Source organism: Pan paniscus, chromosome 1 (genome assembly GCF_029289425.2).
Source record: "Pan paniscus chromosome 1, NHGRI_mPanPan1-v2.0_pri, whole genome shotgun sequence".
Lineage (NCBI taxonomy): Eukaryota > Metazoa > Chordata > Mammalia > Primates > Hominidae > Pan > Pan paniscus.
Window position 1 is genome coordinate 184,247,275 of NC_073249.2, and position 23,354 is coordinate 184,270,628.

Consider the following 23,354-nt stretch of genomic DNA (forward strand, 5'->3'; position numbering starts at 1 on the left):
ACCTGAGGTCAGGAGTTCAAGACCAGCGTGGCCAACATGGTGAAACCCTTAGCTGGATGTGATGGTGCGCACCTGTAGTCCCAGCTACTTGGGAGGCTGAGGCATGAGAATTGCTTGAACCCAGGAAGTGGAGGTTGCAGTGAGCCAAGATCACGCCATTGCACTTCAGCCTGAGTGACAGAGAGACTCTGTCTCAAAAAAAAAAAAAAATCCTGAATAAAGCTGTAAAAAAAGCACATGTATCAAACACCAGCAATACACTTTCCTATCAGGCTTCTTCAGTGAAATAAGAGAATAGTCATTTGGATTTTCTACAAAGGTAGGCACAAGTAGTATGCTGAATAGATAAAGAATTCAATCTTATACAATTCAATAGATAAGATATTCTTAGAGTTTCCTTAGTCCTGGTCCAGTATGCTCCTGTCTACAACTTTCTAAAAAGCCCATGTCATTATTTTAGTTTTATCTTGCTTATGTCCCTAAAGTAACACAGAAGCCCTCAAGTCCTGTTAACTCTTCAATTCCTATTTTGGTTTAGCTAGAAAGGCAATCTAAACACAATCTGCTCTTCTTAGAGCTGCAAGATCCCTAGGAAAAAAAAATCTTCAATGGGTTATAATGTAATTATGAAGAAGCCTCACTTCTTTTTTTTTTTTTTTTTTTGAGATGGAGTCTCGCTTTGTCGCCTAGGCTGGAGTGCAGTGGTGCGATCTCAGCTCACCGCAACCTCCGCCTCCTGGGTTCAAGCAATTCTCCTGCCTCAGCCTCTTGAGTAGCTGGGATTACAGGTGCGTGCCACCATGCCCAGCTAATGTTTGTATTTTTAGTAGGGATGGGGTTTCACCATGTTGGTCAGGCTGGTCTCCAACTTCTGAAGGTGATCCACCCGCCTCGGCCTCCCAAAGTGCTGGGATTACAGGCGTTAGCCAGCGCGCCCAGCCACTTTTTAAAAAAATTTCTTCTAAAAAAAACCAGGATACATATGCAGAATGTGCAGGTTTGTTACATAGATATACGTGTGCCATGGTGGCTTGCTGCACGTATTGACCCATCCTCTAAGTTCCCTCCCCTCACCCCCTACCCCCAACAGGCCCTGGTGTATGTTGTTCCCCTCTCTGTGTCGAGGTATTCTCAATGTTCAACTCCCACTTATGAGTGAGAGAACATGTAGTGTTTGGTTTTCCGTTCCTGTGTTAGTTTGCTGAGGATGATGGCTTTCAGCTTCATCCATGTCCCTGCAAAGGACATGATATCATTCCTTTTTACGGCTGCAAAGTATTCCATGGTGTATATGTACCACATTTCCTTTATCCAATCTATCATTGATGGGCATTTGAGTTGGTTCCATGTCTTTGCTATTGTAAATAGTGCTGCAATAAACATATGTGTGCATGTGTCTTTACAGTAGAATGATTTATATTTCTTTGGGTATATACCCAGTAATGGGATTGCTGGGTCAAACTGTATTTCTGGTTCTAGGTCCTTGAGGAATCGCCATGCTGTCTTCCACAATGGTTGAACTAATTTACATTCCCACCAACAATGTAAAAGCATTCCTATTTATCCACAGCCTCATCAGCATCTATTGTTTCCTGACTTTTTAATAATCGCCATTCTGATTGGCACGAGATGGTATCTCATTGTGGTTTTGATTTGCATTTCTCTGATGATCAGTGATGTTGAGCTTTTCTTCATATGTTTGTTGGCCATGTAAATGTCTTCTTTTGAGAAGTGTCTGTTCACATCCTTCACCCACTTTTTGATGGGGTTGTTTTTTTCTTGTAAATATGTTTAAGTTCCTTGTAGATTCTAGATATTAGACCTTTGTCAGATAGGTAGATGGCAAAATTTTTCCCCCATTCTGTAGGTTGCCTGTTCACTCTAATGATAGTTTCTTTTGCTGTGCAGAAGCTCTTTAGTTTAATTAGATCTCATTTTGTCAATTTTGGCTTTTGTTGCAATTGCTTTTGGCGTTTTTGTCATGAAGTCTTTGCCCATGGCTATGTCCTGAATAGTATTGCCTAGGTTTTCTTCTAGGGTTATTGTGGTTTTGAGTTTTACATTTAAGTCTTTAATCCATCTTGAGTTAATTTTTGTTTAAGGTGTCGGGAAGGGGTCCAGTTTCATTTTTCTGCATATGGCTAGCCAGTTTTCCCAGCACCATTTACTGAATAGGAGAGCCTTTCCCCATTGCTTGTTTTTGTCAGGTTTGTCGAAGATAAGATGGTTGTAGATGTGTGGTGTTATTTCTGAGGTCTCTGTTCTGCTCCATTGGTCTATATGTCTGTTTTGGTACCAGTACCATGCTGTTTTGGTTAACGTAGCCTTGTAGAATAGTTTGAAGTCAGGTAGTGTGATGCCTCCAGCTTTGTTCTTTTTGCTTAGGATTGTCTTGGCTATACGGGGTCTTCTTTGATTCCATATGAAATTTAAAATAGTTTTTTCTAATTCTGTGAAGAATGTCATGGTAGTTTGATGGGAATAGCATTGCATCTATAAATTACTTTGGTCAGTATGGCCATTTTCCTGATATTGATTCTTCCTATCCATTAGGATGTTAGGATGGAACATTTTTCCATTTGTTTGTGTCCTCTCCTATTTCCTTGAGCAGTGATTTGTAGTTCTCCTTGAAGAGGTCCTTCACATCCCTTGTTAGCTGTATTCCTAGGTATTCTCTTTGTAGCAATTGTGAGTGGGAGTTCATTCATGATTTGACTCTCTGCTTGCCTATTGTTGGTGTAAAGGAATACTTGTGGTTTTTGCACATTGATTTTGTATCCTGAGACTTTGCTGAAGTTGCTTATCAGTTCAAGAAGTTTTTGGGCTGAGATGATGGGTTTTTCTAAATATAAAATCATGTCATCTACAGAGACAACTTGACTTCCTCTCTTCCTATTTGAATACCCTTTATTTCTTTCTTTTGCCTGACTGCCCTGGTCAGAACTTCCAATACTATATTGAATAGGTATGGTGAGAGAGGGCATCCTTGTCTTGCACTGGTTTTCAAAGGGAATGCTTCCAGCTTTTGCCCATTCAATATGATATTGGCTATGAGTTTGTCATAAATAGTTCTTTATTATTTTGAGATATGTTCCATCAATACCTAGGTTATTTAGAGTTTTTAACATGAAGGGATGTTGAATTTTATCAAAGGCCTTTTCTGCATCTATTGAGATAACCATGTGTTTTTGTCTTTGGTTCTGTTTATGTGACGGATTATGTTTATTCATTTGTGTATGTTGAACCAGCCTTGCATCCCAGCGATGAAGCCAGCTTAATTGTGGTGGATAAGTTTTTTGATGTGCTGCTGGATTTGGTTTGCCAGTATTTTATTCAGGATTTTTGCATCGATGTTCATCAGGGATATTGGCCTGAAGTTTTCTTTTTTTATTGTGTCTCTTCATGGTTTTGGTATCAGAATGATGCTGGTTTAGTAAAATGAGTTAGGGAGGAGTCCCTCCTTTTCAATTGTTTGGAATAGTTTCAGAAGGAATGCTACCAGCTCCTTTTTGTATTTCTGGTAGAATTCAGCTGTGAATCCGTCTGGTCCTGGGCTCTTTTTGGTTGGTAGGCTATTAATTACTGCCTCAATTTCAGAGCTTGTTACTGGTCTATTCAGGGATTCAACTTCTTCCTGGTTTAGTCTTGGTAGGGTGTATGCAACCAGGAATTTATCCATTTCTTCTAGATTTTCTAGTTTATTTGCATAGAGGTGTTTATAATATTCTCTGATGGTAGTTTGTATTTCTGCAGGGTCAATGGTGATATCCTCTTGTCATTTTTGTTGTGTCTATTTGATGCTTATCTCCCTTCTTCTTTATTAGTCTAGCTAGTGGTCTATTTTGTTAATTTTTTCAAAAAACCAGCTCCTGGGCCGGGTGCAGTGGCTCACACCTGTAATAACAGCACTTGGGAGGCCGAGGTGGGAGGATCATGAGGTCAGGAGTTCGAGACCAGCCTGGCCAGCACGATGAAACTCTGTCTCTACTAAAAATACAAAAAATTAGCCAGGCATGGTGGTGCGTGCCTGTAATCCCAGCTACTTGGGAGGCTGAGGCAGGAGAATCACTTGAACCCAGGAGGCAGAGGTTGCAGTGAGCTAAGATCATGCCACTGCACTCCAGCCTGGGTGATGGAGCAAGACTCTGACTCAACAACAACAACAACAACAACAACAATAAAAACAGCTCCAGGATTCATTGATTTTTTAGAGAGTTTTTCATGTCTCTATCTCCTTCAACTCTTCTTTGATCTTAGTTATTTCTTATCTTCTGCTAGCTTTTGGATTAGTTTGCTCTGCCTCTCTAGCTCTTTTAATTGTGATGTTAGGGTGTCGATTTGAGATCTTTCTAGCCTTCTTATGTGGGCATTTAGTGGTATAAATTTCCCTCTTACCACTGCTTTAGCTGTGTCCCAGAGATTCTGGTAACTTGTCTCTTTGTTCTCATTGGTTTCAAAGAACTTCTTGATTTCTGCTTTAATTCCATTATTTACCAAGGAGTCATTCAGGAGCAGGTTGTTCAATTTCCATGAAATTGCATGGTTTTGTGTGAGTTTCTTAATCCTGAGTTCTAATTTGATTGCACTGTGGTCTCAGAGACAATTTGTTATGATTTCAGTTCTTCTGCATTTGCTGAGGAGTGTTTTACTTCCAATTATGTGGTCGATTTTAGAATAAGTGCCATGTGGCACTGAGAAGAATGTATATTCTGTTGATTTGGGGTAGAGAGTTCTGTAGACGTCTACTAGGCCCATTAGACCCAGAGCAGAGTTCAAGTCCTGAATATCCTTGTTAATTTTCTGTCTCGTTGATCTGTCTAATACTGACAGTGGGGTGTTAAAGTCTCCCACTACTATTGTGTGGGAGTCTAAGTCTCTTTGTAGGTCTCTAAGAACTTGTTTTATGATTCTGGGTGCTCCTGTATTGGTTGCATATATATTTAGAATAGTTAGCTCTTCTTGTTGAATTGTTCCCTTTACCATTTTGTAATGCCCTTCTTTGTCTTTTTTGATCTTCATTGGTTTAAAGTCTGTTTTGTCAGAGACTAGGATTGCAACCCCTGCTTTTTTTTGCTTTCCATTTGCTTTGTATATTTTCCTCCCTCCCTTTATTTTGAGCCTGTGTGTGTCTTTGCACATAAGATGGGTCTCCTGAACATAGCACACCAATGGGTCTTGACTCCTTATCCAATTTGCCAGTCTGTGTCTTTTAATTGGGGCATTTAGCTCATTTACATTTAAGGTTAGTATTGTTATATGTGAATCTTATCCTGTTATCATGATGCTATTTGGTTATTTTGCACACTAGTCGATACAGTTTCTTCGTAGTGTCATTGGTCTTTATATTTTGGTGTTTTTGCAGTGGCTGGTACCGGGTTTTCCTTTCCATATTTAGTGTTTCTTTCAGGAGCTCTTGCAGCGCAGGCCTGGTGGTAATGAAATCCCTCAGCATTTGCTTGTCTGGAAAGGATTTTATTTCTCCTTCACTTATGAAGCTTAGTTTTGCTGGATATGAAATTCCGGGTTGAAAATTGTTTTCTTAAAGAATGTGGAATATTGGCCTCTAATCTATTCTGGCTTGTAGAGTTTCTGCTGAGAGGTCCACTGTTAAACTGATAGGCTTCCCTTTGTAGGTGACCTGGCCTTTCTGGCTGCTCTGAACAGTTTTTCCTTCATTTCAACCTTGGAGAATCTGATGATTATGTGTCTTGGAGTTGATCTTCTCATGAAGTATCTTAATGGTGTTCTCTGTATTTCCTGAATTTGCACGTTGGCCTGTCTTGCTAGGTTTGGGAAGTTCTCCTGAATAATATCCTGAAGTGTGTTTTCCAGCTTATTTCCAGTCTCACCGTCTCCTTCTGGTACTCCAATCAATCGTAGCAGAACCCTCACTTTGGAATTAGACACGCCTGTGTTTCAATCCTGAATCTACTGCTTATCAATGGGTGATCCTGGAAAGATTACTTCATCTTCTATACTTCAATTCCCTCATCTTAAGATATGGATAATAATGATTACTGCTGGATGGGGTGATGAGTTAGAAAGATAACACATGCAAGCACTTAGCACAATGTCTGGCACTTAATAAGCACTCAATAATGTTTCCCATTACTGTTGATGCTTCCTAATTTTCCCTTAACTGTCTTCATTTTCCATCTGCAAACAACATGGAATGCCTTGATCACCATTCTACCTTCTTGTTTAACCATTATATAACAGCTTTTAACAATTAATTCATAATCAACAGCCTATAGGTTAACATACCAAAACACAGATACTGTATACAAGAGATGCACCCCAGTTTTACCAAGAGGACAAAGGCCCAAAAGTTTTAGCTTCTTTTGAAGGATGGAAAAACCAGAACAGTAGTTCTTCTCATCTACATTTTCCATTTCAGTCACTCTGCCAGAGTAGAAATGCAAATTATTTTTCAAGAAAGTCAACTGTTGAAGCAGCTAGCTACTAGACAAGCAGCCAACAAGAGTCTCTATTTTTTTTCCCACCATATAATCCTGGTAGAAAGTTACTGCAGAGCATATACACTCAATCAGGTTACTAGGAACCACATAAAAGAGCAAGGTAAGTACACAGGGGTCTTTTGTTTTTTTCTCAGTCAACAGATCTATTAAGCCAATTACCCTTTCTTAGTCTTCATTTATTCATCTGTAAATTAAAGACATAAGACCAGATGACGCCTAACATCTTTTCCGTCTTAAGGAATTACGAATTCCTTAAGAATTAAAATAAAACAAATTGGAACTAGCCTTAACTATCCTAATTTTATCAGCTTTTAATATTTTAAAAATTTAAATATTTTCTTATTTACATATTTTATTTAATATATTTAATACAAATAAAATATTTTATTTAATTATTTAAATATTTTATTGTTTAAAATTTTTAACATTTTATTTTAATAAAATAAACATTAAGTACAAATGAACTTCATAAAATACTGGTCCCAATGGCAAGTTCATTCCTATTGTGGCAATAGAGTGAAGACTACTGGCTAAGAAAATATTTGATAATCTTTGTGATCACAGTGTTCAGCTTCTGCTCAAGCCTCCCACACTGGCCAATGTCCACTGACCAATGTCCATGTGGAGCTGTAAAAGTAATCTCTTCTTAAATATTTGATGTCATGTTCCCCTTTGGTCTTCTGAACAAATTCAGTGACTCCTTTTCCTTTCACAGGTGTATCCAAATCTCCTTACAGGTAAATATTTTCCCCGTTTACTGTGACTTGTCTAGTTTTCAAACTCTGTATCTGAATCCTTTCAAATATATTTTTTAACTTCCTTTATTGCTACTCTTTTTCTAAACGTATACTTGAATCACTTTTCAAATGTATATTATCAGCCTTCTATTTACTTGAGTACAAAGGCCTCCCTTCTGTGGATCTCAAAATAATTTCTGGAAAGGTGTATGTAGGGAAATTTTAATTTGTGTAAGAGAGAACCTATAAAATGAGGTATAAGAACCAAAATGTGGCTATAGTCACTACTTTTATTTCTCCTACAGGCAGATCCCTAGTAAAATAGCAAAAGCCATAATTAAAATAATAAAATGTCTGTCATCTTTTCCTCACTAAAATGAAGTACTCTGTCTAGTAAGCTACATACCAGAAATGGAAAATGTGGTGCATCCTACCATTCCCAAATCCCATCTGGCTAGGGCAGATGTCAACAGTCAATTGGTAATTTTCCTGCTGAGCTTAGATGGAGTTTATGAACATTTTATAATAAAGTGCATCAACTGATGGACTTAGTTCAGATTTTACTTGCTATTTTGTTACTATTCAGGCCATGGTTATAATATTGCTCACAAATGTATACGATAACTCAAAGAGTGTACCTGGATTGTTTGTAATACAAAGGATAAATGCTTAAGGGGATGGATGCCCCATTCTCCATATGTGGTTTTTATGCATTGTATACCTGTATTAAAACATCTCATGTACTCCATAAATACACACATCTACTATGTACCTACAAAAATAAAAAAAACATATATATGAATGATAGTATTTAAAATGATGCTTATATCCACAGCCAATCAGAGGAAACAAACCCAGTCAGGGCATGTGTTTATAGCACCTACCTGGGCACCACTGTCATCTGAACTATCCCCAGAGCTCTGAGACTGAAGGAGGCTCTGATTTATATGGCTCAGCTCTTCTCTAAGCCTCACAATTTCCTCAGGCTTCATGGTTAACTGTTGTTCCTTTTCTTCATCTTTCATATTTCGATTCTGTTGTGAGCCCTCCTCCTTCTGCCCCTCTCTTGGAAAACTGCCCTCCTTTACTGACTCCTCTGGAATTTCCTTCTGCTTTCTTTCTCCTAATTTGGGACTTGGTGCAAATATAAAAATAAAATCTATCAAAATGCTTATTATAGTAGTAGAATCGGGGAAAAAAAGCTACAAGTCAAGACAGTGTTGCAAACAAGATTTTCAACCTGAATTCTATAGCACAGCAGTCATCTTAAAAATAAACTTTAAAAACATAAGTCGGCCGGGCATGGTGGTTCACGCCTGTAATCCCAGCACTTTGGAAGGCCGAGATGGGCGGATCACCTGATGTCAGGAGCTGGAGACCAGCCTGGCCAACATGGTGAAACCCCGTCTCTGCTAAAAGTACAAAAATTAGCCAGGTGTGGTGGTGTATGCCTGTAGTCCCAGCTACTCAGGAGGCTGAGACATGAGAATCACTTAAGCCCAGGAGGTGGAGGTTGCAGTGAGTCAAGATTGTGCCACTGCACTCCAGCCTGGGCGACAGAGTGAGACTGTGTCTCAAAAAATAAAAAATAAAAGAAAACCCACAGATGAGTCACATTTTTTACTTACATTCAGGGAGATGACCCATCACAGGTTTTCATTTACAGCCAAACTGCCAGTTTAAATGAGTTTTATACTTTTTCAACTTTTAGTATGGCATTGAGCAGACACAGGTTATAATGATTTTAATAAGCACTAGCCACTTTGGCAGGCACTAGGGCTTCAACAGGACATGATCTCTGCCCCAAGGAGCTTACAATTTAGTGACGAATGAGGATAAGAAATGAGCTTACAATTTAGTGAGAAATGAGTAGTAAGTAATACAAGGCCTGATGGATGAGTAGGCACAAGCTAAACAAATGTAAAGGGAGGAAGGAGTGTGTATGTACTTGCATGTGTGTATGGACGTTGGGGAAGGTGGGTGTTGGTATAGATGAGAACATGAACAAGCAAAGGTGTGCCAAAATGATTTAATAAATAAGATATGTAAAACCCCGAAGCAAAAGAGAGAAGGTGCTTTAGAAATATTATTTGGATGCCATGTGGCAGGGAAACCATTTGAGAGACTGTTGTAATAATCCATGTAATAAATAACAATAAATAGAACTATGATGGATTCTGGAGATATTTAAAAGACAGTATTGATAAGGTTTGTCATTTATTGGATGTGGCAGGTAAGGGAGAAAAAGGAATCATCATGACCTGGATTTCTGACTTGGGAAATGGGCAAGTGGATGGTAGACCAACATGGGGGGATGTGGCTATAGACTGACTACAGAGATGTCTGTGGTGAGGATACAGACACAGAAGAATGTGAGCAGAAACACTGGGACTGGATAAGACAAACCAGGGAGAAAGGGGAAAGTAAGAGGAGGCAGATCATCCTAGACAGAAGCCTAAAAACTTGTAAAGAACAAGCAGAGGAGGTGAAAGCCACAGAAACCAAGAGGAGGGAATGCACCTTCAATGGTTAGAGAGTGTGGATGACAAGGAGAATGAACACAAATATGCTGGTTTTATTTTTATTCCCTCAATCTTAAATTTTGTTTTGAGTACCTTGAAACCTAGCACAGCATGCTTCACAGATTATAGTTGGTAATCATATTCTTCAAGAAAGCAATTTGGCAGTACAGATCAAGAGCCATGGTCAGGTGTGGTGGCTCACGTCTGTAATCCCAGCACTTTGGGAGGTGACGTGGGCGGATCACCTGAGGTCAGGAGTTCGAGACCAGCCTGGTCAACATGGCGAAACCCTGTCTCTACTAAAAATACAAAAATTAGCCAGGTGTGGTGGTACATACCAATAGTCCCAGCTACTTGGGAGGCTGAGGCAGGAGAATCTCTTGGACCTAGGAGGCAGAAGTTGCAGTGAGCAGAAATTGCACTACTGCACTCCAGCCTGGATGACAGAGGGAAACTCTGTCTCCACACAAAAAAAAAAAAGCCATAAAATGTCCATAATCTTTGAATAATTGCATATGAATGAGTTTACTGCAATATAATAATCCATAAGAAGAAAAAAGATGACTGTACAATAATGCTCATACTAAATAGAGATATGGAAATGGCTAAGAGAATTAAAGATGCTTCAACTTAAAAGTGACCTCAAGACTATTCATAAACATGAAAACTACTTATCAAAGTAAAATTGTGGCACAAAAACAAATAAACATGTATGTATTAACGTGTGTACACACATACATACATATATATATACTATGGGAAAATGTCTAGAAAAAGCTGGAAAGGAACAGGGAGAAAAATTGTGTCTAGGGAGTGTTTTATTCCTTTTAAAATTCCTCTAATACTATAAAGAAAATAAATATTTTATTTTGAATTTAGCAGTTTCTAAAAGATAATATATTCAAATGATGCAAAACAGTATGAGATAAAGGGTAAAATGCCTTTAAAAATTTTTATAAAACAACAATGAAATTTTCCATCATTTATAAACCCCTTTCCTTTCCTTATATCCAGTGGAAGCTAGACACACATTAAGACTGGGAAAATGCAAATGTATACCGTGTGTGTGTGTGTGTGTGTGTGTGTGTGTGTGTGTGTGTGTATGGAATCTCACCTTGTCACCCAGGCTAGAGTGCAGTGGGGCAATCATAGCTCACTGCAGCCTTGAACTCCTGGGCTCAAACAATCCTCCTGCCTCAGCCTCCTGAGTTGCTGGGATTACAGGTGTAAGCCACTGCATCCAGTAGTTTCATATTTTTTTTTTAATGGAGAAAATGGACTTTTTCTTCGAAGAAGATGGAGTAGACACACTTTCCCCCTATTTTTACCATTAAGTACAACTAAAAACCCTGAACATTATATATAAAACAAACATTAAAAGACTTTGAAAGGTGGAAAGAAGAAGGCAGACCAGCTAGGGAACTCAAGACCCAAGGAACGACATGGCTGTGAGTTTCCTGGGTGTTCTTTTTGCCTCACAGATCCCTGAGTTGGAGCTGAAGAAGACAGCAACCCAGACAATGTCAACAAGCACAAACAAAAACAACAACAACAAAAAACCAAAAAAGTCCCAACAAAAGTCTGCCATCTTTAGCCAAAGCACCAGAAAAGGCCAAGGAAGAAACACAATTTTGGACACCTACCTACTCCAGCTGAACGTCACAGAAAAAACTGTGGCTTCACCTCCACTTATGCCAGCAAAGCCCAAATTGGGAGCCTAGATTTCCACCCTCACCAGGCTGTAATAAGGGATTCCAATTCCCTGACTGGGGTGGTGTCAGAGAAGGCCAAGTAGGGATAAGGGACTTTTATCCCTGCCGGATAGTAAAGAGCTCCCCTACCCTGCAGTGTGAGGGGAGACCAGGTGGTGAGTTTAGAATTCCAACCCACCTGGAAGGGAGGAGGCACACTTCTCCCTTTCCACTGGGGCGGTGTCAGAGGAGGCCACCACCTAGCACAATAAGCCACCCCCACCCACCTGCCTTGTGGTATCAGTGGCGGCCCCGGGGAGAGAAGTCACAAGGCACTCCTCCCCTTCTCAGCCATGTGCTGTAAGTGGAGGCTACTGGAGAAAAGGAATTCCCACCCTCACCAGCTGTAATAAGGAACCCTTCCTCCTGCAATTACCTCAAAATAATTTAAAAAAAAATTTTTCCATTTAAAGTATATTTTTCCATTTAAAAAATGGAAAATCCATGAATTGGTGCTTTAAGTTTAATATATATGAAGGTGTCTCATTTGTCACATTAAGAAGGATGAATGACTTTATAAAGACCAGACTTAACCAGACCAATTTAATTTCCTTCTGTAAATACATAATGGCCATAGAAGAACAGAAATGGCCTTTGTTATGTTTCCATAGTTTAAAGATAAGGTTTAAGAGTCCCTCCTCTTTGGTGGGTCCATGAGATGTGCCTGTACAGCCACATTCAGAGCATGGCAGTCAAGGAGTTTTCCCTGACTTGGAAGGAATGAGCAGTGCTCTCCAGGATACAATTCTGGGCTAATGCCATTTTACATTTTTATTAATGGGCTGGATAAATAAATTGCATTCATATGAATCAGTTAATTAGTAAATTAAGGAGAACTAGCAATACCTGGGAATACAGGGATTTAATATTTAAGTGATATTGATACATCAGGACAAGAATCCATGAAAATAAATGCTCCCCCAAAAGAACAGAATTTGGCTAGGTACAGTGGCTCATGCTTGTAATCCCAGCACTTTGGGAGGCCAAAGTGGGAGGATCACTTGAGCCCAGGAGTTCGAGACCAGCCTGGGCAACATAGGGAAACCTCCGTCTCTACGAAGAAATTTTAAAAATTAGCTGGATGTGGTGGCATGTACCTATGTGCCTGTGGTCCCAACTACTCAGGAGGCTGAGGTGGGAGGATCACTTGAGCCCAGAAGGTCGATGTTGTAGTGAGCTGTGATGGCACCACTGCACTCCAGCCTGGATGACACAGCAAGTTCCAGTCACACACACACACACACACACACACACCAGAATTTATCCTTTCAAAAGGTATAAGAGAAAATATGTATACTTAGAAACCAAAGGAAGGCTGAACAGATTTTTAAAAGTAATACCTAATAGTATGTATTACTTTATTTTTATGTTCACATAATAATAATATTATGTATTGCATTAAAGTTGTGTGGGCAAAAGCAGACTATCAGCCAAAAATTATATGGAGTTGAGAACATGTCCTATAGCCAGCACATCTGCATCTTAAGAACTGGAAAACCCACCATGACTCTCAAATTTTTGCTTCCTCCTGTTGTAGTTCTTAATTTTTAACTGAAAGGATTTATTACCTAGTTCTTATTGAAACACCTCCCTTCCCCCAGCTTCTGCTTTTTTACATCATGCGAAACTTTTGCAATTGTCACCAGTCTTCAACTGGTGGGAGGTATCTAGGCAGCAACCCTGTCCTATTCCTTTTCTAGTAGCATGCATGCATAGCAGTCTCAAACATATACAGATTCAAGAAAGAGCACAGTACAGTAGAAACCATGAGTGCTAGTCCTGTATCTTCCACCTACTATTCACGTAACCTTCTACAAGGCACAATCACTCAGAGTCTCAATCTCTTCATTTGCAAGGTGGTCTTTCCTTTCTCATAAGCTTTTTGGGATTTTTGAAGTAAAATGTAAAACCTGCAAGGCAGCACACCAACATGGCACATGTATACATATGTAACAAACCAGCACGTTGTGCACATGTACCCTAGAACTTAAAGTATAATAAAAAATGAATGAAAAATAAAAAGATATCATTAAAGTGAATTAAAGCATAGTAGAACAGAATAGGGGTGGCTAACGATGAAACTTTGTTCCTACAGAGGAAGAAAAAGATTCAGTCATTTATTTGTCAAATATATGTTGAATATCAATTATATGACAAGCACTACTCCACATACTAAGGATTCAAATAAGTGATCAACACAGCCAGGTCTGTGCCCTCACATAGCCTACATCTAGAGGAGGACAAGAAACAAACACACAAACAAATAAGATAATTACCGACTATGATAAGTCACAAACAAGGTGACATGGTAAAGTACTTGGAAAGTAGGAGTTACAATTTGCCTAGACATGGCAGTTAGGAATTACCACTCTGAGAAGGAGTTAGCCACATGAAAAGCTGGGGGAGGACTATTCTGAACAGGGGAACCTTTTAGTGCAAAGGTCCTGAAGCAGGAAAGTCCTTTAAAAGTTGGAGGATTTAAAAGGCAGCAAGATGAGGAGGAGGTAGGTAGAGGCCAAGTCATGGAGGGCCTTATGGGTCATGGTAATGGTTTAGATTTTAAGTGCAATAGGAAGCCATGGAGAGGGTTTTAAGAGAGAGAACAATATTATTCGATTTGCATTTAGAAAAGACCATTTGGCTACTCCATGGAGAATGGATTGGGAGGAGGGTATGGAAGCAGGGAGGACAATTAGGAAGATACGTAACAGTCCTGATGAGTGATATCAGTGCTATGGAGTAGGGTAGCAACAGTGGAAATATAGATAGAAGTGAACAGATTCAATATTTTGTTTTCATGGTAGAAGTGACAGGATGTGTTGGTGGAACAGATGTGGGGAAGAATCAAAGGTGACTCCTAGGTTTTGGCTTGATCAACTGTGTGAATGGAGGGGCTATTCACTGAACAGATTGGACTGGGGAAGAAATAGTTTAGAGGAGGATGAAAAATACATTGGTAATCTGTGAAGGAGACAGAAAGTCAACATCAAGTTGAACTTGAAATTAAAATGGACTTGAACACTTATCAAACAACCCTTGATAAAGGTAGGAACGATGCAATGAAATAGTGAATGAGAGTGTGTTGGAAAGAACAAAGCTCATTAAGGTCAAGGAAGCCACCGGCTGTTCTGGCCCAAGCTTCCTAATAAAACAAGGACAGGCTGAGATCAGCTGGGCTCTATAAGCTTGGGGCTGCTATTGGAATTCCAACTTCAGATTCAGTTGCAAGATAGTGCAATTGTATACCCATTGTACACAGTAGGAGTAGGGGGAAATTTTCATTTACTCAAATATTTTGTGAGTACCTACTAAGTGTCTGGCATTGTTCTAGACACTGGAGACATAGTCAAGAACAAGAGAGTCTGGGCTTAGAAGAGTTGCTCCCACCCTACCTCTCATGTTATACATATAGAGAGACTGTGCCCTAAGCAATTTTTCAGCACCATAAAGCTCATTTTCTGAGAAAGTGACCTAGAACCCAAGTGTCCCAAGACCTTCTTGCCCTTGCGATATTTGTGACTACATCTTCTCCAAAGCAGATAAAGTAGTACTTCTCATGACTCAGCGTTAGGAGACTTGGGTCCTCATCCCAGTCCTGCTGGTAACTTGCTGTGTATGTGATTGTGAATGAAATAGTCATTTCAGTTTTCTTGGTCTCAGAGACCTCATTTGTGAAAAAAGAAGACTTAGCTAAATATCAGTGGTTTTCAAACTTATTTTAGCTGTGGACCCTTTATTGAATTAAAAATCTTACACAAAACCCAATACATGAAACATAAAAGTGGAGCTTCTCTGGGTGAAATGGGAATGGAGGGCTCAATGGTCCCGCTCATCAGTCTTTCCTCATCTTACAAGGTAATTTCTGAGGCCCCTCTGCAGAATTCCTAAAGTTTTGGGAAGTAGAAGTTTGAAAACTGCTAAGTTGGAAGATCTCCTGAAGGTCCTTCCAGTTCTAAGAGTCCGTTACTCTATGACAAAAGCACTATAAACAGAAAAACAAGACATGGCCCATTACCTTAATACCTTAAAGGAGCTTAAAATCTAGTAGAAGAGATGTACTGTAAGGATCAATCAATCAACTTGGCTTATAAGCAGCTTCTGTGTGCATGAGACCATGCTAGGTATGCTGTACCACTGGCTACTTCACTTCAATTGAAGACTCTGGCTCATGGCTTTCTGTCACCTTCTTCACCCCAAGTCCTGCCATCATACTGGAAGATTGCAAGTCCCATAGAGACCACCCATGAATGCCTTGGCATCACTTCTTCCATCTCCTTCTCTCCAATTACCCTCTCATCTCTCCTATTTTGTCAACTACTTGCATGACCATGTCATGAGTTCTCAGCAGCAGCAACTATTTCACTTCTGAAATATTAAAATTAAATATTGGATTCCAGCTTTTCCTTTTTATATAACTTGGTCCCAAGGCAATCATAGTATCTGCAATTCCTTGTCTATTTTTCTATCCATTTTACTGATAAAAAGCCCTTTTTTTACTTGCTTCCAAATCTAATATAGAGTTTAGAGTTCATTATTTCAATCACTGTCTAAATAAAATGGTCAATTCTCTTACCCCATTGTCTTTCCACTGAACTCACATGGCAAAACCCCAACCCTGGATAAATCCAACTATCTTCTCTTGCCTATACTAAACTATGAATATTACTAAAGAATATCATCTATTCTCAAAGACAGATGAGCCAAATAAATTCAGCTTCTCTAGCCTGTTCTAGTATCCTCCATGCTACCAAACACTGTAGTAGTTTCCCACTGTCCAAACTCCCTAATACAGGTCTTCGTGTCCCTTCATGATCAGGCCTCTGCCTGCCTCTTCATTCTCATCATCCTGTTCCCCATTTCCTCTCTTCACACTCCATGCTATAGCAGCATAGAGGTCACTTTTAGGGCCTCAAACAAACCATGCTTTCTCTTGAACATGCCGTATCTCCCCTGAAAATTATTCTCCCATCTTTTTGCTTGGCCCCTGATTACTCAGACTTCCTTTAAGAATATTTTTTGATTCATTAGCCTGGGCCAGAGCCCATGCTTTGTGTTCCCATAGTACTCAGTACTGCCTTGTTTAACCATTTTTTCTCCATCAGACTATGTGGACCATAAGGATAAGAAACTGTGTCTTATTTTATATCTTTGGTACCTCCCTACAGTGCCTGACACATGGTAGATACACAGTGTCTTGCCAAATGTGGTTGTGTTATGGACCCATGATGAGGGGAGGCTGTGAAGAGGGGAATAGGAGATAAACAAGTAGGAAAACATTATGAGAAAAAAAGGAGAAGGAGGCAGATGGCAGATACCTAGACTTTTCAGAGTCCCAGTTATGGGAAGCAGATTGGACCAAGTCCTGGAAACAGGTGGCATCAAGGAGCTCTTAAGAGGGAAGGCCATTATCTTTCTTATGGCAAGGTTTCCCACCCCTAGATGAATTAAAGCCACATCCTTGCTCCCCACGGCAAGTATTCCTGCCAATTACCCAAAATCACCTGGGTGGACTTTTGTCAGATTTGATTATTTATGTCAGCTCCTTTTTGAAGAACTTTCAGATTGACCATTTCATCTTCATTGCCACTTACTCAATGTAGGCAACCATCTCTTCATCTATCACTCATATATAGATTAATTGGTCTATCTTCCATCTCCATTTTGTCTAATAAAGAGATACTAGAACAATCTTCCTCAAAAATCCTGTAAGACACTGTTCCAGTGCTCAAGAACTAGACTTTCTCTTTCCCTACAGCAAACCTAAATGCTGTGATGTAGCTTCTTGGCTCTCTGTTTTTGTGACCATTATCATACCCCTTCCCCATCGTCTCTCCAAGATGCTCTCCCACATCTGCAACTAGGTTTCATAATTGTGAATCTTAGACTCAAAGCTTACTCTAAAGTTAAAGCAACTTTTAAGAGGGCATAATATTTAGGAGCCCCAAACTGGCAAAATAATCTCCTTCTATCTTTAGAACATTTACAAAGATATAAATTTGTCTACATCTAGACTATATTTTCTCACTTCATTGATGAATGTATCCTTTAGTATGGTATATGTCAAAATTGACATCATTGTTTCCTTTTGATTATTTAGTTCTAGACTTTTTCCCAGACAAAATTTGATTGCAACTATTAACTTATGTGCCCAAGAAGAGTAGTGCACTTGCCAAAGCCTCACGTTTCTGTGAAAGATACTTTTGGTTAAAAAAGTAGAAGTACCTTTAGAGGGCAAAATTAACAAGATAGATAGATAGATAGACAGATAGATAGATAAATAAGAGAAAAGTGGTCAAAAAATTATCAAATGCAAAGTAAAATAGAGACAGCAAAAAACAAACTCTGCAGAGTATAGTCATAATTATGTAAAAATATACATATATGTGTATGTATACAGAAAAAAGAAAGACAAATTAGGATGTTAACATCTTTCCCTGGTGAGAATTAAGGGTTGTTATAATCTCCTTATACTTTTGCATGCTTTCTAAGTCTTCTAATAAAAGGATATATATATCCTTTTATTAGAATAATATATATATATATATATACACACACATATATATATATATATATATATTTTGAGACAGAATTTCACTCTTGTTGCCCAGGCTGGAGTGCAATGGCGTGATCTCGGCTCATCGCAACCTCCACCTTCTGGGTTCAAGTGATTCTCCTGCCTCAGCCTCCCGAGTAGCTGGGATTACAGTCATGCACCACCACGCCCAGCTAATTTTGTATTTTTAGTAGAGATGGGGTTTCTCCATGTTGGTCATGCTGATCTCGAACTCTTGGCCTCAGGTGATCCGCCTGCCTTGGCCTCCCAAAGTGCTGGGATTACAGGCATGAGCAACTGCGCATATGTAACAGGCCGCATACATTCGTTGTTTAAAAGCAGGAAAAAAGTTTTAAAATGTAATAATATATCAAAAGATGAACTTTTTGGAGAATGCTTATAACTAATTTTTCCACTCACATAATTTGGAAATGAATATTAAATTATTATTATTATTATTATTATTATTTTGAAACAGGGTCTAGATCTGTTGCCCAGGCTGCAGTGCAGTGACACAATCATGGCGCACTACAACCTCCACCTCCCACGCTCAAGCAATCTTCCCACCTCAGCCTCCCGAGTAGGTGGGACTGCAGACACACACCATCATGCCAGGCTAATTTTTGTTTTTTGTAGAGATGGGGTTTGCCATGTTGCCCAGGCTGGTCTCAAACTCCTGAGCTCAAGCGATCTGCCCGCCTCAGTCTCCCGAAGTGCTGGGATTACAGACTTAAGCCACTGCACCCAGCCGAATGTCAAATTCTTATAATGATCAAGCCAAATAAAATATACCCTCTCTGAATAATTAATGTGATATAGGATTTTCCCAATTTACCAGAGTTCCTCTGTCTCTTCCTTTGGGCTTTGAATTTCTGTTTCCAAAATTGGTTCATTAGATTCAGGATCTTTACAGGTATTTTCACTTGTAATTAAATTAGAAGGTGCAGTTTTTCCCCCTAGAGTAAAATGATTTAATTGTGCAAATTCTTGTGAAAGCTTCAAGACCTGCAAAATTAAGTGAAAAGACAAATATTCTATTTTGTATACTTTTATTTATAGCTGTGAAAAAAAGTATACTGATTTCATTAAATGCTTAACTATTGGCTTATATAATATAAAATGACATCCTAATTGAAGTCTGATTCCAACTTAATTTAATATTTTGCAGTTGTTATATAACTTAAGCGATTTTTTTTTTAACCATAGGCATAAGGGTATGTAAATTCCCATTTTTTTTTTTTAAAGGTATTTTTGGTCTCTGGGGTTGGGTTCTCAGAGTGCTGTTTAGCATTTGGTTATACCTTTTAACAAGCACAAATATGTGATCTACAGAGTTTTACACGATCACCACACATTTTTGTTTTCAAGTTTTGAATATACTTCATTGATTCATAAAAGCAATAATATATAATAAAAACAAAAATATATTGCTGCCAGAAAACATTAGAAAGAATATTAGATATATCTTATGGAGATATCTTCTATATCTATAAGAATATTAGATATATCTTACAGAGAAGAACTTTCTTCCATAGTGGTTCTCAAACCACTATGATATAAAAGCATCAGCTGAAGAATTTATTAAAAGTGCAGTCTTGGCCGGGTGCTATGGCTCACATCTGTAATCCCAGCACTTTGGGAGGCCAAGGCAGGCAGATTGCTTGAGTCCAGGAGTTCAAGACCAGCCTGGGCAACATGGAAAGATCCTGTCTCTATGAAAAATTAGCTGGGCATGGTGGTGTGCACCTGTAGGCCCAGCTACTCAGCAGGCTGAGATGGAAAAATGGCTTGTGCCTGGGAGGTGGAGATTGCAATGAGCCGAGATCAGGCCACCGCACTCCAGCCTAGATGACAGAGTGAGACCTTGTCTCAAAAATAAAAATAAAAAATAAAATATTTGTTAAAGAAAATGCAATCTTATATTGTAGCCCCTACCCTGAGTAAGATTCACTATCAGTGGTCTGGGGGCAGAGATGGAAATCTGTACTTTAAATAAGCCTCCCATGTAATTCTGTAAGTAGATGCTTTGAGAATCACTGCCTTTTGTGATTCGGCAAACCATTTGCTCAGCCTTTTTGTTTTGTTTTGATAAACAGATTCTAAAGATTTCCTTTCCTGAAAGGTTACTCTGTATCTTCATATAAAATGAAAAAACATTTCCTTCAGGGAGTAGAAAGGATGGGTGGGGAATGATTCTAAGAAAGGAAGATGGGCTAGGCGCAGTGGCTCATGCCTGTAATCCTAGCACTTTGGGAGGCTGAGGTGGGAGGACTGCTTGAGGCCAGGAGTTTGAGTCCAGCCTAAGCAACATAGCAAGACCCCGTGTCTGTACCCAAATAAACAAACAAATAGAATGGAATAAAAAATAAGAAAGGAAAATGGATCCCCATCAAAGTATTGTGCTAAGGTAGACAATAGCCTTCCTGATTCATATCCTGAGCCTGTCTGAAAATGCAAAGCTTCTACATGTTTGATTCTAAGAACACAATGGACTTAATTATAAAGATCAATTTAAGTTTACTTTAAGAGATCCCTTTGGTTTCCTATGCCTTTTCAATTCTCTGAAGAGAAACTACAGTGTGTAAAATGGACTATAATCTCATAAAATCCATATAATCTCATATGGACTATAACCTTTCTAGGGGAGAAGGTTGGTCTTGAACTAGTCCTTTCAAGTTGGGAAGATATAGATAAGAGAAGAGACTACAAATAGCACATTTTAAGCATGGGGAGCAATATGGCCAAAGGCACTGACGTAGAACTGAGTATAGAGTAATTTGGGGGAAAGTAAGGAGGATGATTTCATTGGAATAGAGGCTACAAAGTAAGGAGCTGCAGAAATAAGGCAAGATTGCCGGAGTTTGAGACCAGCCTGGCCAACATGGTGAATCCCCATCTCTACTAAAAATAGAAAAATTAGCCAGGTGTGGTGGTACATGCTGCAACCCCAGTTACTCGGATGGCTGAGGCATGAAAATCACTTGAACCTGTGAGGTGGAGATTGCAATGAGCCAAGATCGTGCCACGGCACTCCAGCGTGAGTGAGAAAGACAACTGAGTGAGAAAGAAAGAAAAGAAAGCAAGGTAGGAAGGAAGGGAGGGAGGGAAGGAGGGGAAAAAAAAAAAAAAAAAGAAGGCCAGTCATGGTGGCTCACACCTGTAATCCCAGCACTTTGGGAGGCTGAGGTGGGCAGATCATGAGGTCAGGAGTTCAAGACCAGCCTGGCCAACATAGTGAAATCCCGTCTCTACTAAAAATACAAAAAATTAGCTGGGCGTGGTGGCAGGTGCCTGTAGTCCCAGCTACTCGGAAGGAATAAGGCAAGATTGAAGGGAGAGGTCAGATTATAAAGGAACGTAAAAGACAATTTTATTAATGAGCTTGCATTATTTTTGTAAGCAGGAAAAAATATTCCAAAATGCTACTTAATCACTAATCTTTGTGGTCATTGTAAAAATGTAAACATTACAGATAATAAATGTTAATCACTTAAGAAGTAAAGAAAGGCCCTGGCAAAATAGGGAGACCCTGTCTTTATTAAAGAAAAATTTTTAATTAGCCAGGTGTGGTGCCATGTGCCTGTGGTCTCAGCTCCTTGGGAGGCTGAGGCAGGACAATCACTTGAGGCCAGGAGGAGGAGGTGAGCTATGATCTTGCCGCTGCATTCCAATCTGGGTGATAGAGAGACCTCATCTCAGAAAAAAAAGGATAAAACAGTGGAGTTTAGATTTGATGTTATAGCAAACTGAAAGCTGCTGAGGGTTTCTGCAAAGGATGGTGACACTAACACAAAGCATTTTCTAGGTATTCTGAATTCTCACATGACAAAGTAGTATATATCTTCAGTGAGTAGAAGCTTTATTCTTTATAACAAAGAAAGTTAAAGCCATCAGATCCTCCATGACATGGATATTGTGGAACAGGACCAACTCTGTTCCACAGACTTCTTCCTACCAAAATTGTATCTTAGTGATACAGCTCAGTTTAATAATCAGCCATGTTTAAGTAGCATAAGAATTTAGCTTATGGTTCCACTTTCTGATTGAGGCCTTAGGCTAGGGTAGAAAGAGCATAGGCTGAGAATCACCATGTAACTTGGCAGCAATCTAATATCCCTGGGCCTTGGTGTTCTTATGTGTAAACTGAAGGAGTTGGCCTACATGATCATACTCCTTTCAGCTCTAAAATTCTGTATGAGTCTAGATGTTGTAACCCAAACAAAAATGACAGCCTGTAAAATGTGGGCTTCAGCAAATACATACAGCTTCTTTAGCAAGACTATCTTTAAGTCTAAAGCACTCTATATGCTGAAGAAAAACTAGAATATAATTTAAAAATCAAAGATTCAAAACAGAAACTTTTAATGAGTAAAAGTTTGATGGGAAACATAACACATAGTCTCAAAGTATCTCCCCACAAGATATTTATCTATTGCAAAGGCGAAAGTAATAACTTTGTAGTGGAGAAATCTAGCAGACAGTACCTTAACCAAATGATCCAAGTTAATATCATGAGTAATAGAACAAAAAATGTCATGTCTCCTGATAAAATACACTGAGAAGGATACAACATTATCTCTGTAGTGTGGGTAATCTGAATTACATCGTGAGAAAACATCAGACAAATCCAAATTAAGAGACATTCTTCAAAATCAATGGTCTTGTTATGCACTGCATGTTTGTGTTGACTCAAAGTTCATATGTTGAAAGCCTTACCCTCAATGGGATGGTATTAGGAGGACACATTGGCAAGTAACTAATTCACGAGGGTGCAGCCCTCATGATCATAGTAGTGCCCTTATGAGAAGAGACAGGAAAGAGCTTGCACTCTCTCTCTCTCTCTTTGCTGTTGGCCATGTGAAGATACAATGAGAAGATAGCTGTCTGCAAATCAGGAGGAATGCCCTCACCAGACACTGAATATGCCAGATATGCCAACATCTTGATCTTTGATTTCCCAGCCTCTAGAACTGAGAGAAATAAATATTTGTTGTTTAATCTACCCAGTCTATTGTATTATGTTATAGCAGCCCAAACTGACTGAGACAGTACTCTTCGAAAATATCAAAATCATAAAAGACAAAGACAGACTGAGGAACTTTTGCAGATTGAAGGAGCTATAGAGACATGACAATTAAATGCAATGTATGATCCTGGGTTGGATCTCAGACTAGGAAAAAAGTTACTCTCTTGCTATAGAGGGGAATCAGAATAAAATCTGAATACGAGCTATAGATTAGATAATAGTATTGTGTCAATGTCAATTTCCTGATTTTGAGACTTGTACTGTGGTAATAGGAGATGTTATTGTT

At 39.1% G+C, this 23,354-nt stretch overlaps 1 protein-coding gene across 5 annotated transcripts in view; it reads right to left on the bottom strand.

Annotated features, from left to right (window-relative positions):
* CCDC30 (coiled-coil domain containing 30) overlaps positions 1 to 23,354 on the bottom strand; it is a 176,464-nt gene that overhangs the window by 92,500 nt on the left and 60,610 nt on the right. For 2 of the 5 annotated variants that reach the window (XM_055094519.2, XM_034962698.4), the window contains 2 exons: positions 18,878 to 19,047; positions 8,101 to 8,350 (listed from right to left, as the gene is read on the bottom strand). The exons of the other annotated variants lie outside the window; for them this stretch is intronic. In XM_055094519.2, the coding sequence (XP_054950494.1) occupies positions 8,101 to 8,350; positions 18,878 to 19,047 (420 nt within the window). The remainder of the gene's footprint in view (positions 1 to 8,100; positions 8,351 to 18,877; positions 19,048 to 23,354) is intronic. 5 annotated transcript variants of the gene reach the window in all.